Genomic DNA, 17491 nt, shown 5'->3' on the forward strand with positions numbered 1-17491 from the left:
TGGGAGCCGACCTTCGGTGTCCGGGAACTTGACTTGACACAGCTCCATCGGACTGCAAGCTCAACATATCCATCGCAGTCCATACCAAGAAACCAAAGCTGTTTCCGATCCAATTCCACCGAGACTAATTATCGATCTACAATCCTCCTCCAATACAGATAATATATAAGCAAAATGTCTCACGCCGCCCTAGGAATTGCAGAGACCATCCAAACCGCCTCCATAAAACGTCATCCCTCACCGCGACACGACATCAACCCATCCACAGCCGCATCGGAAAAACTGCCCTACGAAGATGCAGATCACTCAGACACAGCAAGTATCGCAACAGATATTCTTGATCGACCCGCTGCTCTTCGTCCAGCTGCTCGTCGACGAGATCTTCCCCCCTTGCCGGATTTGAGGTTTGAGCAGAGTTATTTAGCTAGTATTAGGGGTGCGGAGACATGGCAGCGCGTGACTTGGATTACTATCAGAGATCAGGTCTTTCTTCCGCTGATACAGGGTACACTCTGGACCCTTGCGCTCTGCGGATGGCGGTTCTGGAATCGCAATGCTCAACTCCATGGAAACACGCTCGGAACACGGCTACGGAGGTGGTGGTATGGAGTGAATAATTGGCCTATTCCGCCTCAGGGTATCAAGTCAAATAAGAAATTCGCTGAGCGAGTTCAGGATGTGAGCCGGTCTCAATTTACTGCTTGAGTATTGCATATTCTGACCACATGGATAGTTTTACACTGCGCAGTTTTCGAGTGATTGACTAGCCGACTATGAAATTTGAGTTTCAACTATATTATGGGCGCTTGATATCGACCTTAAAATTGCATTAAAGGGCGTTCTGGGCGTTTAGCGATTGATTCAATGTCCTTCTGTGTTAAATTATCTGCAGATTAGCAGTTTGTATATCTATGTTATCTCTGAACGGCGCCTACTGTGGATTATTTAATGATTTGAACTCTAGAAAGTCTTCAGGTCCTACCGCGCCATTTCGTGATGGGCTTAATCCATTCCTGGATTCAACCGTGCTCATGTGAATTCCATAAAGTTCTCCTAGTAAAACACCCGCTATAAGCCATTCCACGGCAATTCATACCCAAAAGCGCCATAATACAATACTCGTACAACCTTCCTTTGCTTGAAACCGATCACCGAATATAATTGAAGAGAGCATGATCTACTCATGACCATTTTGCACTCGAGAAGGCTCAAGTGGTGCCACCGGAGGTTCCTGTGTAGCTTTGGCATTCACATCCTCGGTTTTCATGCCCTGAGCAGACACGTTCTCTTTGGAGTATTCATACGGAGGAATTGCTGCTGAGCTGGACACGGTCTGCTCGTGTTGCTTCTCCTCTGATGGCCCATTTGTTGCCGCTTCTGGTTGAGAATGTCCTTCTGCAGTTGGCTTTTCGACTTGTCTAGACTGATCAGTCACGGCCTCTGTCTTGGCAGTATTTGTATCTGGAAGAGTTGGATTAGGCTCGGCAAGCGGACCTTCGTTCAAATTTGGTTGCTGTTTCGTCTTGCCGTAATGAAGATGAACAACCAGACTATGTTGCTTATCTTCATCAATATCGAGCATCGACTCATCCTCACTAGGTTCTTCTTCGTCATCGCCTTCAAAGTCATTCTCGTTATTCGACTCGTCGTCTCCTTTCCAACTAGATGCAGCATCTGATTCTTCATCGCTAGTATCATTGGCATATCTTGAAGTGTAACCGTTCTGGCCGCGCGTACTACGCTGAGGGTGGACCTCTTCATCTTCGTCGTCATGACTTGCCGCTTCTCGTAATCCACTCAAGATCGACTCTCCGTATATGCCGCCAGTACGAGCTCGCACCTGTCGACCGCTAGCTGTAATCGTCGGCCCTGCGGGTTCGCCCGGGGTCGTGATACCAGATGCGTTTCGTGTTGATCGTCGAGTAGCGGGTAAGTCATCAGAAAACATACCCTCATCGTCAGAATACGTATATTTAAGCTTTTTGCCACGCGTACGGCCTTCGTAGAGAGAGAACCCCGGTTCAGGACGAGTAAATGCAGCTTTGCGTGCTAGTCGGTAATCACGTCGTCTTCGTTTCTGGTAAAAAAAAAACAATTAGCAACTGGCAGATTATCGGTAGTGTATTGACGAACCTCTTCTCCAGCTTCGAACCGAGGAATTGCCTGCATAATCCTCTGACTGAGCTTCTTCGAATGCTGTGATTTCTCCTGTACCAACTTCTCTGCAATTTCTCGGATCTCGTCGATAGTACCTGCAACACTCCACCAGGTATTTGACTTCAATGCTGGGTTACTCTCGCGATAGAGGCGGAAATGGGTATCATCTTGGCCTTCTACAAGCCAGTAGCGTCTTTTCAGTTCGTCCCTTCCCCATGGTTGTACCGACAATGGTTGGTTGAGATCGTCTTCGTGTCGTACTTGCTTGTAGGATTCTTTGATCTTCGCTTGGACCGCATCGGAGGAGGAAAGTGACCATAAGATAAGAGCTTTGAGGAGACATAACTAAATTTGTTAGATAGCTGTACATAAATATTAGTGGACCGTCATACCCTCTCTTCAGGATTCATGGTCGTGAAGTTGCGTCCACCGTGCAGAGGATTCTTCCCTTCCCAAGCACGGGGCCATTGTGACGCATGGGTCTGCACTGCTTCTTCTAGAGCTCTTTGATAATGTCCTTTCCTATGTCACCCAAGCTATCAGCTTTCTTCCCCAACACAAGGCAACTCGTCATAGAGCTAGCTCTAAGGAAGTCATACTCGACATCTTTCTTGCGATTGAGAACCAGTCCAATAAGAGCACATAACAGCTTTTCCACATTTTCTCCCGGTGTTGTATCTTGCACTCCTCGCTCAATATCCTGTGGACCATAATGTGGGAGTGACTTTGAGAAGACATCACTGAAACGCGAGCGGAACATGACGATAAACTAGCAGATTGGACAAGATATCAGCAAACGTGTCATAGCTGTATCAAAACGCGTCAAACTGGAGAAAGCTATATGACAACCATGAGGACACTTTCAAAATACGTACTGCGATATCTGGGTTGTCTGCGAGGACATATTCGTGTGGCGGAGATGGTGCGCGCTTGGGAGGCGGAGGAGTCTCCTCCTTGAAATAATTTGTAATTTTGCCATTGGTCTCGAATGTGACTCCAGACATGGACTCGTCGTCTGTCGGCGGCGCCGATGACAATGATGAGGTGTCTGAAGAAGACATGGTGTGTGGTGGTGGTGGTGAGTTGTGGGAGAAGTTGTCGCGGCTTAAGTCTAATTGCGAGGAAGTCGGGAGTGGGAGTCACTGGGACGGATCCTTTCTACAGCGGCTATCACGCGGCGCGGCATCTACTTAATGATTATCTATGACATGGCCTAGCGCGGTCTCTTATTCTCTACCCAACTTTCGTTCAGAATTGCTCTGTACATCAACTAACTGTCCCCATCTCCGCCACTGGTAAGGTTCCGACGTCGACAGAAACAGCGGTAAGAGTTCAGAATATAAATGATGGCACGCGTGGCTCAAAATTGCACTCATAAGGTATGCACAATATGCGCGAACAAGAAACTATCATCGGCGAAAGCTATGAAGCTGATTAGTGTAGAATCTGCTGTAGATAAGCGATGCATACCGCAACCACAAGCGAGTTTGATGCGACCGAGGGGTAGTATGATTCTGAAGTCAATGGACAGCTCGATAATAATCAGCCAAACGCCGCCCTGTGACGCGCACACGCTTAACTGCATCAGAAGGAGCGTCTCGAGACTTCTTATTCGGCGTAACAGAACGAGAAAACGAAATGGTTGGAAAGGTGCATTTCCGGAAAGTGTGCGTGTCGGGTATCGAGCACCGCAACTGCCAACACACCGCTGTATGATCAACAAGCAAGCCAAATCATAATAATCAATCATCTTCTTGTGCCGTTTCACTGAGCCTTGTCGAGACTCGGACAGTTTCGGTCACAGGCCATTGCGTGGAGACAGAGCCTCGCCCGCCACCTCAATGACAGACATAAGCCGCCGAAACCAGCAATTATCAAGTTGGCTGTCCCCCCGCAGGGTTCGAAATAGCTCAACAGAGACAACAACCAAACACTAAGTGGTAACGTCAGCGGCAGTTTCATGTGTATATATATCATCAAATAAGTGAGGGTTGATAGGAACAAATCCCACGTGTGTCAGCCAACGATAGACGCTCCCGCTCCCATGAACATAATCCAGAGGCGCAAGACTTGGAATCATTGCTTAGTATTGTCATCTGATAATCTCGATCTCGGCTGCTAATGTAAGCTATATGGCCGCAGCGATCAGCGACCTCTGGACCGGCAACGGTCCCGAGGGTTGTATAAGATAGAATATCCGCATTTCTCGACAGAGTTTTCGAAATGAGAAGAGCACTTCCAGGCTCTCATTGCTGTAGGTCTCTATCTACAGTCATCCGAATCATCAGCGACGAGCGCGTGATTTAAGACACTGCCCCAAGAGGAAGCCATCACCCCTGATAATGAGAAATAAATACTCAAAATACCTCGAATCGACAGTCCTTAGAGGGACATGCTTCTTGGAGACAGACTTGCACCAGCAGAGAATGCATTTCTGAAGTGACACATCGGGAAAGATGACTGTCGGAGTTTGGCGGCGTGCCAAGAGGTCCTCCGAGCACGGGACTTGGACGTCACTGAGTCCCCACTATCAACTGTCTCTGCAAACCAATTTGGATGGAGTGTGGTCTCAAATTCCCTGGACATTTATAGAATCATTACCAGCGCACATCAAATCATGGAGGCGCTCAAGGCAGTCTTCTTTGGACCAGATCCGCAAGCACAGGTGCATCTACATTATGACGTCTGCCTTATCGGACACTCACTGACATGTAGCAGATGCGAAAATGCAATCAGCTCATTAGACAAAACACCCGACAGCTCGATCGCGATATCGCAGGACTAAAGGCTCTAGAAACCAAAACGCGACAATTAATCGTCAATGCCTCTCGACGAGCTCAAAGGAATCCCTCACAGGCGAAACAGGCTACCGCAGAAACTAAGACATATGCACGCGAATTATTGCGCATCCGAAGACAGAATACACGACTAACGACGAGTCGAGCACAACTGCAGAGCGTACAAATGCAAGTAAATGAGGCATTCTCAGTGCGGAAGATACAAGGCAGTCTCCAGAAATCGGCCGGCATCATGAAGGACGTAAATACGCTTGTGCGTATGCCAGAGCTTAATGCGACGATGCGGCAGCTTTCAACGGAGCTCGTGCGTGCCGGTATTATTGAAGAAGTGGTGGATGATGCTCTACCCAATGATGAGCTATTGGAAGATGAATTGGAAGAGGCAGAATCGGAAATCGATAAGGTCCTACAGGAAGTGCTTCAGGGTAAGCTGTCCAAGGTCGAACCCGTCCGGCCAGATATTCCTGTGGAAGAAACAGTTACTCCTCAAGAAGAGTTCGAAGATCAGGAAGAAACGCTTGCACAAATGCGAGGCCGTCTGGAAGCTCTAAAGAGTTGATCACGTATTACGAATTCAATCAGCGGTTTGCTTTATTGTTATTCTCTCTGGTTTCATGGCGCAGGTTGGGATATCATTTATGAAAGCAAATTACTTGTATGATCGTTTGAGCTTTGGTTTCTTCCCTTGGGCGCACATGTCATTGGCTTGGTTGTTAATAAATAAACTTATATTTATTCGCTGTATACATTCGATATCATATCAGGCATTCTATTACTTGTCTTTCCGTTTCCTTTATCGGAGGTACTTCGATCTTGGTCGTCAGGAAGATGCGTCAAATGTTTGGTAATGACCTTGATCTGGATTCTGGACTATCTAGAACAATAGCTTTCAAAACATTCAGACTTCAGTCAATTGCTCATTTTCAAACAACTTCAATGCTTCCAGTCCTTATTCATGCTCATTGTAGTCGTGAAATTGAAACTCAAGAAAGAGCATGGACTGTCAATCGAATGAATGACTTTCAGGTATCAAACAGACAAGGCAAAAGAGGTGGCTGCCTTGATGCCTTGTTTCGAGTCTGTGACGAATGCATTGTGCACGTGATCTTGCCAAGCCACCTTGGCCCCTAACAGGCAACCTCGTCCCCTCTGTTCCCTCCGCGTCAGATCATCATCAATCATTCCACTGTTCTATCTTCCAGTGCATATCAACCCATCCATCAACCACTCCTACTTTACAAACCATATCAGCCTTGCTGACCACCTTTCAAAACTCAAACCTATTGTCGTGATACCGCTTATTCATTGCGGTAGCACTCCCATCGTCAACATTCAGCCGCAACGCGACAACTTCAACACATTCATATCATCCATCTTTTCCTCTATAATCATGTCTTCCAAGCTCGATCAATCTCTTGAAGACATCTCCAAATCCCGTCGCCAGGCCCGCGGAAACAACCGTCGCCGCAGCAGCACAGCCAAGGCCACCACTACCAAGGCGCCTGTTGGGGGAATCAAGAAGAACACCAAGCCTGCTAAAGGCCCTGCCAGAGGTCCTGTCAAGGGGCCGGCCATCGGCCCTACTTCTCCAGTGAATGAAAGCAAGATCATCGTCAGCGGACTGGTATGTTAATCATGATCATACGGTGTACAGCATATGCTAACTTCTACAGCCGCACGATGTGAGCGAAGCCAGTATCAAGGTATGTTAATCGAGAGGCTACGCCTTGGGTCTCATCGCTATTGTCTTTCGAAACCTTTCGAGATGCGTTGGCTTCCTGCGATACTTGTCGCAGCTAGTTGGGTGAACCAGTACCAGACGGGTGCTCCTCTCCGCGACTATATTCCATGACCGAACCTTGTTGCATGGAGAGTCGAGCTCCGTCGCGTCAAGCATAATGTAGGACTATGGCTCGCCAATTTGGCTGACTGCCTGGTTGGTCATTGCAGACGGTACAGGAGGTGGTAAAACACCGCTCGACTACCTTGGTGGATTTTTCTCTCCTTTCGTTTCGGACATCAGCGAGCGCATTTATGGTAGTCGCACTTGGATCGTTCTATTTGCAAATCGGATCCCTGAATGAATATGGCACTTGATGGCTAGACTGCGGACTTCTTTGAGCTAGATATGAGATGGTGATTCATCTGAACATTCGTGCTCATCTGGGTTTGGGAGAAGAAGAAAAAAAGGCGCAACCTGCCATATTCGATGATTGCCAGCGGCGGGCTTCATCTTTTGGACGATCATCTATAGTGTCTCGCATTGTTTCATACGGTGCAAACCTGTAACTTGGAAACTGCATATAAGCTTATCATTATGTGCTCGCTGATGTCTGATCTCGATTCGATTTACGCACGCTTATCTCGCTGTTCTCGACGTCTCAACGGTTACAACCCTAGCTTTAAAATACTGATCAGCCTTCGCTATAGGACTATTTCGTCAAAACTGTTGGCCCTGTCAAACGGGTCACCGTCACGTACAACCAAAATGGTGTCAGCCGTGGCATTGCATCCATCGTTTTCAGCAAGCCTGACACTGCCGCCAAAGCTGCCAAGGAGTTGAATGGAACGTTGGTCGATGGACGGCCGATGAAGGTACCTTTTCTTCCTTGGACTGGGTAATGAAATACTCATTCGATATAGGTCGAGGTTGTTGTTGATGCAACTCACGCCCCTCAAGTTGCCGCTCCTAAGCCTTTGAGTGAGCGCGTCACGTAAGTTGATGCTAGAGATTATAAGGGATTTTATCTGACAATACAACAGCCAAGCGAAAGCACAACCTAAGCCTGTCACCGCTACTAAGAATGCCGCTGCCGGAGGTCGGCGCGGTCGGGCTCGCCCACGCAAGCCCAAGAATCCCACTCAGCGTAAGAAGACTGCAGAGGAGTTGGATGCCGAGATGGAGGATTACTTTGTGGGGGCAGAGAACGCACCTGCAGGTACCACCAACACAAACGGTGCTGCCGCAGCTACCGGCGACGAAACCATGGCCGAGATTTCCGTAAGTTTCATGACGTTCCCCATCTGTATTGATGTATATACTAATGTTGATAGTAAACATTCGATACCCTTTCTAACCGACTGATGCTCTTATGGAGCATCACTCAATATTCGTCTGACGGATGTTTAATTTTTTTCTTACCTTGACTTACTCGTGGTTTTGTTCTCGACGCAATGTCTGTATTAAATGGACGACTGGTTTACATTTTACTTTTTTATTAGCTTTGATCAATTCATTTGGATTTTATCGTGTGGATTGTGTACGTAAAAGATGAGCAGGACTCGTTGGGGATTGGTAGTTAGGTTGGACAGATAGCATGGGAATCTGTGTATACCACTCTGCATGTTTATGTTTGAGTTATTCATTAACGGGATGAGATTTGCTAGCAGACATGGACAGCAGTCCCGCCCTAGTTCTTATTTCCTCTTGTTCATTCGGGTCTATCACACTGGACTATAGAAGAGGCCGAGGAAAACATATCAACCCTTCAAAAGCTAGGAGCTGGTCAATGGGTTGAGTGTCAGGCCATTGATCGAACTCTTAAGAGATGTGTTGATATTGCTGCACAACGGGCTCAGAGGGTGTTGGACTGAGACGCTATATCGATCCTGGAATTTCGAGTTGATGAGCTTGCGACAGTATGCATCCATCCTCTATGTCTCCTTAATTATGTACAGGGCTTATTGTATCAATCTGAGTCTTTTGAAATCGATGTAGGTGTAGACCATTTCATGCTACCGTTACGGGGGACTCATGGTCCACACCAAAGCCTTGCGTCAGGGTTAGGTATAAACACTTGTGGAAGGTGTATTATGCCCCGATCTCAGTATCATATAGCATCATGAGTATTATGAAGATATTCTCTTGTAGTGGGCTGACTGTACAGGAGTTCCATCTAACTTGGATATAGAGATGTAATCGAGGCCGCTTCGTTCGGCTTAAGAGATCTAGAAAGTTGGGAGTGATGGCAGCATATCCTCATCAAGCATTCGAATTCAGATACTACCTACTTAGTTGATACGTGAGTGTTTGACTGCGAACAGTGGTTTTTTGAGTATGGTGTATTATTGGTTACTTACCTAGGTAGGACAACATGGAACTGGCTGCAAACTGCATGAATAATTCATAGTTGTGTATACATATATATATTCTACCTACGTACATGCATCTGGGCAGCAATACCTAGAACTTCAAATCCGAGTCGATGATAGATACCAGCTCTTCTATATATGAGGTATTATTAACATTCAAATCTCCTCCCGAGGTCATTCTTGAGTGCTATGTACATATGTATTCATTCCCACATAGGTAGGTAATCTTGGAAACATGTTGTATGGACGTTAGGGTTTACATCACCACGTGCTACCCCAGATTCCTGCACTTTCCCATCGTAAGGAGAAAATTGCTGTCTACCTTCTAGACTACCTACTGTAGGAACAGAAATAATATTACTCTATTCCTCGTTTAGCGACACTAGAGACGTCGATTCTTGATATTGACCTCAACGTTCAGTGCTTCTCTATGTGACAGTCAACGATATACTTGGGCACGTACATGTAGGCTAGACACGGCTTTATTTAAGTTTCTAATCGTGCAGAAACATTGGAATATAGGATATCCTAGACCATGGAACAATGGCATGCCTCAAATTCTCCATCCAAAAAGCCATAAACTCACCCGAGCAGTCGAGTTAATATGTCAAACACTCGAGTCACACTACCTCGGGGAGGACGCTCACCCATAAAACAGACTCCTTCACTGAGAAACTCACCTCCACATCAAACCAAATTCATCTTCAGAGCTACAGAAGAACATGGATACCTAGCATAGGAAACCGCTCCATTTCTCCATCGGGTAAGTAGCCGACCACGATATTTTCCGTGCGGAGGAGGCAAAATTATATTCCCCGTCTTTTACCCATTGATTTAACTTTACTCAAAATACAGAGGTATAGGTTGATGGATGGATTTGGTGAATTATTTCATAATCCTCGTCTCACCGCTAGAGTTTATATTTTCTGATTCTCTGCTCCGTATTTCCTGCAGTCGACTACTGATGAAGATAGTATACTAGATGCACTCACTAATATGATCTTCAAATAACCGTCTGGCCCCACAAAACGTGGGGTGTCTCCAAACTATGGGGTAAGTCTGGCCCTACTTCTACTCAACGACTCTCCGCGAAACTCTCAGGTCTCCGTCGGCTAATTGTCTTTATTATGAGTAATCATGTGCAAATTTCTAGAGATCCATGAAAGAAAGTTAATCGAAGAGTAGGTTTTTCTTTCTCTGGTAAGAGTACAAAGCAGAGGAGGTCTATGAGAGTTCTGGATACATACGGAGTAGAACGGCGCAAATGCCCGTATTGTTCCGTACGAAGTTTGTAAGTGTTCGTATTGCTGTAACAGGGTATGTAAATGCTAATACGGCGCGAAAACGCGATACTCCACGATCTATGCTGACAATTGCGAGAGCCGCGAGATAGATACTTGGCTGTTAAGTAAAAACATGATTCTATTCCTCGTATGAATAGTCGCGTAAGCTCTGTGTTCAGGAAGTCTCAGTGGCAAGTGTTTCACCGACGGTTAAACATGACCAATTACCCCGATGAATCCATAGGCAGTCATCCATCGAAACTCAGCAAATGCAACCGTTGCGCTTCAGATGGTATCCGAGTGACAGCACACGAAATAGACAAGGCGGAATCCAGCACGTGCACCGCACAACTACAAAATACAAATACGCGGCGGTGTCGGCCGTTGTCCCTTGTTGGCCTGCAAATATCCAGGAAACCAGATTATTCATCTATTAATCATCATACACAGAATCAAGATCTTGTTCGATTTCTCCGGTGAGTAAGGTAGACCGTATGAATAGCGGGATCGGAACAAAATGGATATGGAAGTATATGCCTGAAAAAGTATCCGGCTTCATGCAGCCCGATAACCCTAATCCTTGATATATCTATCGACACCAGCGAAAACGGGCCTGGCGGTGAGAACTTTTGACACCCGGCCACGTTGATATTATTCAAGATAGCAAGGCTGTTGAAATCCTATCTGGGCTGTGTATGGTGGCCCAACGATGCGCCTTGTCTTGTCTTCTTTGATGTGTACTTGCGTTGGCTTTCATGTTGGCGATATGAGTCATCTGCCATGACACAAAGTAAGAAGCTTATCTCGCGATATAGTCGACCTTCCCTTTTAGGTAATTCCATCGTCGACGAGATGTGAACGGAGTATATGATCACGGATCATGGTGCGTGCATATTTCAAATGATCCGATCGATTTGCAATCACAGACGCAGACAGATGACTGGTTCTTAAGATGTATCACCGTGTAAGCGCCGAGCATGAATTTGTGGTGGTTGTACGAATATACCGAGTTTAATTATTTAATAGTAGCAGCCATAACTCCGTGGGAACGAGTGACTGGTCAAGATACAAACCAGCAGAATCAAGTGACTATTTTCCTGACGAATTATTTTTTTTTCGCGCCGCTATCCAAATTTAGCCGCCAATATTAGAGTACCGTGACAGCTGTACTCTGAATCATAACATCCGAGTATCTAGTCAATATGAATAGACAAGGATATCGCGGTACAAGCGTTATCAGTATTCCTGATGAATAGAGTACTATGTATGGAGTAGTTAAGTATCTCCTCGGCCCATCACATAAATGGGTTTATATATGTATGTATTGGCGGGGGAACAAAATGTGACAGTGACAGACAAACAGATCAACCAATCAACGCGTCTATCGCAGGATATATTCAAATGATCGACGACATCTGCTACAATGCGAGAATCTGATTGGATAAATCAGAAAAAAGGGCTGTCGGGGAAGACCGGATGGGAAGATCTGATTAGGTTGATTGCTCTGATTAGACTGATTCATTCTAGTAACGATTTATGATATATCAGACACTTCGTATTCGAGTGATTCACCGACATGTATTTGCTAAGCAAAGTCAGCAGGATGAAACTCGCATAATAATAAGATGGGGGAGTTGACTGCCGCCGGCGGCTCAACTATCAAGTACGAAACATAGTCATCTCCACGGCAATAGTCTAGGCGGTGTATCTTTTCCTTTTGCAATTAGGGATATGCGACTGCTGAGTGCTGTGTTGGGGGTCGCTGAAGATACAAGCTGACACTGACCACGTGTATCTGGAGTCCGCAGATTATATGGCCAACAGTTTTCGCTTCTGCCTGTCTGGAAGTTGAATCGTTCATGCCATCGCGATACCTCCGACTTGCTCCGTCCAAGTCGCAGTAACTATGTTACATGCAAAGTACTCCGTAGTTACTAGTAGGTACAGTCTAAGGACATCAAATAAATGAATCAACTTCCAAAGCTCTTCTAGAACATCCTAAACAACTCCCAACTCCCACCCCGGCATAAACCGGCAATTTGCAGGAAAGATATCGGTCATTTTATCTTGGTAACATCCATTTATCCATTGCAATTAATTAATTTCGCAAATTGTGATTGGCGCGGTTATGGGATTTTTTTTTACTGCCTTTTTTGGACTAGTTGGAGAAGCCCTTAGCTTGGGGTCTAGATTTGTGTGGTTACCCGTCCATCCGCTTGATTGCATATCACTCTGAACTGAGAGTACGATTCACATACTATTCAACGAGTTCAGTCGCTGATTGAAACATGTGCAGGGGCATGGAATATGTAAGTTTGTTTTTTGTAAAGATGGTACGCATATTAGAATACTGGCCGAGCACCTCCGTAACTGGTCTATGTACGGAGTAGTATGTACAAGAGTACTACCACTTTCAGACATTCTACAGATTGCGTGGCTGACGCCACAAGCAGCCACACAGATATTTAATGCACGGTAATCGGATGTGTACATGCCAGAAGCAGTGATGACGACACGAAGAGCGGTGTATCATTCCTGATATTCAGTATTGGCAAGTAAGGAGATTGAGTATGTACAGTATCAAGGTTTGGGGTGACATTTGGTTCTGCCATTCTGAATATTGAGTTGCTGGTGTTGCGTTTGAGAAATGCCAAAACCTGCCGATAGTGCGGACGGAGTAGTCGGCGTAACGGAGCGCTTGAAGTGATACCTACCTCGGTCCGTATCCATCTACTTACTATTCCACCCAAATTCAAGCAGTACCTCAATACTACTTGACAGTGCAAAACAACTGGAAGCACATGCTCATGAAGTATGATAGATCAGCACATTCCCGTTTCCGCCCGTAAGGAGGCAGAGCCGATCGATGCAATCGCGCCCCCTGAAGTACGTACCCAAGGGAGTGGACTCACATCCCTGTTTTGGGTCTAGTGACCTCCCGCGGAAGAACCGCGATAGCTTCCCCGGAATATCGACTAGGGGGGGCTGGACCTGGCTAAACTTCAGCAGATGTCTCATAAAAGGACATTCGTGCAGAGTACAAAGTTTAAAAGTCGACGGAATGTGTTCCGTTTTGTATGTTCTTGCACTGTGCCGTCTCCAAAGGATCCGGCAGGCTGGGACGGTAGTAATGGACCGATGGGGAGGGAAGGGGGAGCTATTCATCCTCGTTAATAACTCAATTCCTCCTTAATTTGAAACCGTTGCCAGGTCGGCGGGAGTGGTGGATCTTGGGTAGAAACAGGGCGAAAATACCCGTCAAGGCTGCTTTACGCTTTGGGAAGAATAGAGCTGACTACGGACGTCCTAACCGTCTAAAGCTAGGATTATTGTCCTTGGAAAAGTGAATAGTGTAGTGAATACTTCAGAAACTTCATACGAGTCTCATGGCAACAGCAAAATCAACCGGGGTATCCTGTCCTTGTTGCCGTATTACCTATTCAAGTAACTTATGTAGCGGCTGGGGTAGACCATAATTGAAAAAAGAAAAGAAATTACTATACGGAGTAGTATAAGCTACTATCGTAGGATTATCCCGACAGCATGGTGCGGTCCGCTTCCCGCTTCCCCTGGACCCATTGTGTTGGAAGGCAGTGGATGTTGCTGCGTTTGGGTACGAATCAATAATCTGAAATGCCATGTATATAAGTGTAGTTCCCAGAGGTATATACCACTTCAAAATCGATCTGTTCAGTACACACGGCCCCCGAGCCCGTTCAATACTTGCCAACAGTCCCGACTGGTCCAGACAGGTCGCATTTTCTGCTAGTTGAGCTCGATTGATATTGAGTATTCGATCTATCGAATTCGTCAAAAGGGCTGTCAACAGAGCTTAGCAGACAAAGGTCAAGAAGACAAAGAGCGCGCGCCCAAGCTCCGTTGGTGCAACTTGCCGGGCTAGATCCTTCAAAACAGAGTCAGTCACGATAAATATCCTGGATCAGACGCATTTCAAACTTGACAAATCCATCCACACCGCACTGACTGATCGATCGGCCGGGGAAAGAGCCAGTGCATCCTGCTGTGTGAGGTGTTTGGCATACCGCAAGGTAGACCGCTTCATCCCTTGCGGCGGTTATCGATAAAGTATATCGGAATCTGTTGCACCGGAAGCAGAAATTACTAATTTTTTACACATTCCAACCTTGCTTGACTGTCTGTGCACCCCCAGATTCTGTCTGTCTATATAATCCTGTTCGTCGCTCGAGTGAGTCAGTCCGCAAAAAAAAAAAAAAAAAAAAGAAAAACAACAACAAACGAGACAACAGAAGTGTGTTTGCGGCACGACATTGGACTATCGACACCGCCTATTGAACTGCCAGATCACACCAACCAGAAAATAGACCCGACTAGAACCACGGCAAGCGCTGCTAATTGAAAATACTCTAGCGGATTTTCTGTCGGCTACGATTTTATCCCCCACCCAAGTCAGGCTGACCGTCACATCGGACCGCTCCACGGGGCTAACACTGCTGCAAGCCTCTCGCCCTATTATCTGTTATTGTTGCATCCTCGCGGTGCTGCAGGGGCCGTTTGATTGTCACCGCTCTTTATCGCTGTTATCTATTTATCTGTCTTGTCCCTCTTTTCTTTTCCTATTCTCCAAACTTGCAAATACGTACGAAATCCACTACCACCAAAAGTCTTCTCCGGACTGTTACGAATTCTCGGAAACACGCCGTTCTGCCAGAAGCGGTTAAAGCGAACCCCCCCCACACCCGATTGCCGGGACTTTCCCCGTATTGATTGTCGCGTATACAATTATTTTTGTATATAACCGCGCCTCTTCTCCCTGACCTCCACACATCTGTCATCTCCACACCACACGAATACACTACACAAAGACAACATGAGGTTCAGCTACAGTTTCAGCGGGAGCACATCATCCTCGCCCTCACCATCATCACTGCCACCACCTCCTCCCCCACCAACCCCCAACGACGGTCTTCTCGACATCACGCCTCGCAAATCCTCCTTCTCCAGCGCCATGGGAATGAGCTCAGCCTGTGCTTTCCCCTCCTGGCCCAACAGACCATCCCTGCTCAGTCCCGACTCTGAAGAATCAACAGCAAGCTCCTATCTCTCCGACGAAGACCTCTTCCCCACTGATCTACCTCTTACACCACCTTCTGAAAGTGCCATCGACGAAGAATCCGCTGCCTCAGATCCAGTCTGTCTGCCTTCGGGAGCAGACGATCTCACGACCGAAGAGCAAATCCAAATGATGCGCGCCGCAGCAGAGGAGGATGAGCGACGGGCTCGGTTTCTGGCACATGTGCATGCACATGCGCGCGCCCAACAGGCGTTCAAAATGGCACAGTTAGCCGCGGCAGAGCGTGAGAATGCGAAGCGAAGTACGAAGAAGAAGCGTCCTGTTATGATCGCGGGAAAGAAACATCGGTCTTCTTCGTCGTCGACAAAGACTTCTTCTGGTCGCATGTGATTGTTTACATACGTTATCTACATGTTTACATGTACGTGTGTACAACCTGCGCCGGGCGCATTCGCTTCTCTGCTCATCATGCCAGTTCATCTACTCGACTTTCTACGTCGACCATTGCTTTCTTCAACGCGCCGTATTCATTCACCTCGGTGAGATGAAGTACCGGTAAACCTTCCCGTTGGGCCGTGACCACACCCGTACAATACAATACGGTATCGTCATTACAGCGCGACCCGCGGCTATCTCTTTTTTTCTTACGGTGCAGCGTCCTCCGACCATCCATCTTGACACTCACCGCTACTCAATCTTCACCAACAACACTTGTGACTCATTTACCCTACCTTATCTGGCATTTTACCCCTCTATCCATAATCCGGTCATAATCCGAATGTCGTCTTTTTTTCTTCTTTTTGCCCTTGCTGTCTTTTTCCATTCAAAGCGATGGAGTTTCTGCTTTCCGGCCTGCTGTTTGTTTTGCTTCGTCTCTTCTTGATACCAACTTCCTTTTCTGATATACCCCCTCATGTATTTCTCGTTGTTCCTCGTTCTAATATTCGCTACGATACCATTTTTTGTTTGCTTGGTTTGGCTTTCTGGCATCTTGGTTTAGCGTTTGCATTATTAGGATAGCATTTATATCGCTTTGTTTGCATTGCATTTACATCGCATAGTTAGTTGGCATACATATTATTGATAAGATTTTCTATATTTATCCTCCGATTGTAACTCTGTAATCTTGTATATGTGGTCATGTAGGGCTGTTGGGTAGGTAGCTAGCGGCGGGATGACTTTGCTGATGTCGATTACTCATGATCTGGTTGCCTAGACTGAGTAAGCCTACTGATGACTTGTTGTATTACTCATCTTTTGGTCAGTGGCCTGAATACTGCCAGTGGAAGAGGGTGCGGACTTATTAGAGTGGCTGCGGTACTTAGGGCTAGGGTTTGGGGGATGGTACCCTAATCGACTCCTCTATGGTGAGACAACTCTAGATTCTACAGAATGCGTCTATTTTCTGTGGTTTATCAAGTTCCTTAGCAGCTTCTTTCTGATGAGTGAGAGCTGATTCTTTGATAGGCTGATATTATTTCTGTCTCTGTCTGAAGACAAGACAGCTTAGAGCCGCCTGGTTGTTCAGTCTCTGGGGTAATCCACCCGAATGAAATTGATATTCAATAATACAACATAGCCAAGTGGATTCTTTGTTTTGATATGGACAGTCTGGCTCTGGTGTACTGAAGTATTCCGTTTGATACGAACAATGATTGATCGGTCTTCCCCGATCTTACCTGCGCCTTTCCAACCACCGAATGTGGCAGGAAATCTCAAGGCGTATCAGACCTCACGCTCCAGGAATGATCATGATGGGCTGGAGATGGGTTTGGCCGTTTACAGGGCGTATGCTGAGTATCCAGATAGAGACCAAACTTTATGTTTGACTGGCGAGGGAGAGAATCGTTTCAGGGCAATGGCGAGTCTTTCATGAGATGAGATGAACGGCCGGGACGCTCCCGGTGAACGGTTCAACGTTGGGACGTGGAAGCAGGTTTTGCTAGGGCGTCTGTCAGGGGTATAAATTCCCCTCCTTCCCTATGTCTCTTCCTTTTCCAACTTCAACTTTTATCCCACTCCCTATTTCTATCAGATATTTCTAGCTGGTGGTTCTGCCTCCTGACACTCAGGCGAGACAGGCAATATTCCCTCCGTCTGGTAGGCGA

The 17491-nt window shown here is 46.5% G+C and overlaps 5 protein-coding genes across 5 annotated transcripts, besides 1 other annotated feature; 4 read left to right on the forward strand and 1 right to left on the reverse strand.

Annotated features, from left to right (window-relative positions):
* Positions 1-46: 46 nt before the first annotated feature.
* Positions 47-1074, forward strand: TSTA_055200 (uncharacterized protein). Its single transcript, XM_002487081.1, has 2 exons — positions 47-678; positions 734-1074. The coding sequence occupies exons 1-2, from the start codon at positions 175-177 to the stop codon at positions 761-763; spliced, it is 534 nt and encodes a 177-aa protein (XP_002487126.1). The 5' UTR covers positions 47-174; the 3' UTR covers positions 764-1074.
* Positions 1075-1134: 60 nt separating this feature from the next.
* On the reverse strand, positions 1135-3228 carry TSTA_055210 (uncharacterized protein). Its single transcript, XM_002487082.1, has 5 exons — positions 3033-3228; positions 2757-2926; positions 2550-2679; positions 2134-2502; positions 1135-2077 (listed from the first exon to the last, which is right to left on the reverse strand). Exons 1-5 carry the CDS (start codon positions 3216-3218, stop codon positions 1178-1180), a joined length of 1755 nt encoding a protein of 584 aa, XP_002487127.1. The 5' UTR covers positions 3219-3228; the 3' UTR covers positions 1135-1177.
* Positions 3229-3511: 283 nt separating this feature from the next.
* On the forward strand, positions 3512-5866 carry TSTA_055220 (SNF7 family protein). Its single transcript, XM_002487083.1, has 2 exons — positions 3512-4822; positions 4876-5866. Exons 1-2 carry the CDS (start codon positions 4775-4777, stop codon positions 5512-5514), a joined length of 687 nt encoding a protein of 228 aa, XP_002487128.1. The 5' UTR covers positions 3512-4774; the 3' UTR covers positions 5515-5866.
* Positions 5867-6345: 479 nt separating this feature from the next.
* TSTA_055230 (RNA annealing protein Yra1, putative) lies at positions 6346-8201 on the forward strand (the record flags this gene model as incomplete). The annotated part of the gene is made up of 6 exons (XM_002487084.1): positions 6346-6579; positions 6629-6658; positions 7386-7550; positions 7599-7669; positions 7719-7956; positions 8010-8201. 6 exons carry the CDS (start codon positions 6346-6348, stop codon positions 8010-8012), a joined length of 741 nt encoding a protein of 246 aa, XP_002487129.1. The 3' UTR covers positions 8013-8201.
* Positions 8202-14551: 6350 nt separating this feature from the next.
* Positions 14552-14577: a microsatellite.
* Positions 14578-15047: 470 nt separating this feature from the next.
* Positions 15048-15931, forward strand: TSTA_055240 (uncharacterized protein; the record flags this gene model as incomplete). Its single annotated transcript, XM_002487085.1, has 2 exons — positions 15048-15769; positions 15859-15931. Exons 1-2 carry the CDS (start codon positions 15180-15182, stop codon positions 15929-15931), a joined length of 663 nt encoding a protein of 220 aa, XP_002487130.1. The 5' UTR covers positions 15048-15179.
* Positions 15932-17491: the final 1560 nt, after the last annotated feature.

This window comes from Talaromyces stipitatus, genomic scaffold (assembly GCF_000003125.1).
Source record: "Talaromyces stipitatus ATCC 10500 scf_1105507295487 genomic scaffold, whole genome shotgun sequence".
NCBI classification, from domain to species: domain Eukaryota; kingdom Fungi; phylum Ascomycota; class Eurotiomycetes; order Eurotiales; family Trichocomaceae; genus Talaromyces; species Talaromyces stipitatus.

Excerpts from the sequence above, each read along its gene's own strand:
- TSTA_055220 (XM_002487083.1), top strand. The coding sequence starts at position 4,775 with ATGGAGGCGCTCAAGGCAGTCTTCTTTGGACCAGATCCGCAAGCACAG. Across the intron at positions 4,823-4,875 it reads GACCAGATCCGCAAGCACAG|ATGCGAAAATGCAATCAGCT; the intron begins GTGCATCTACAT and ends GACATGTAGCAG.
- TSTA_055200 (XM_002487081.1), top strand. The coding sequence starts at position 175 with ATGTCTCACGCCGCCCTAGGAATTGCAGAGACCATCCAAACCGCCTCC. Across the intron at positions 679-733 it reads TCGCTGAGCGAGTTCAGGAT|TTTTACACTGCGCAGTTTTC; the intron begins GTGAGCCGGTCT and ends CCACATGGATAG.
- TSTA_055210 (XM_002487082.1), bottom strand. The coding sequence starts at position 3,218 with ATGTCTTCTTCAGACACCTCATCATTGTCATCGGCGCCGCCGACAGAC. Across the intron at positions 2,680-2,756 it reads AATCGCAAGAAAGATGTCGA|GAAAGGACATTATCAAAGAG; the intron begins GTATGACTTCCT and ends TGGGTGACATAG. Across the intron at positions 2,503-2,549 it reads CCATGAATCCTGAAGAGAGG|TTATGTCTCCTCAAAGCTCT; the intron begins GTATGACGGTCC and ends TAACAAATTTAG.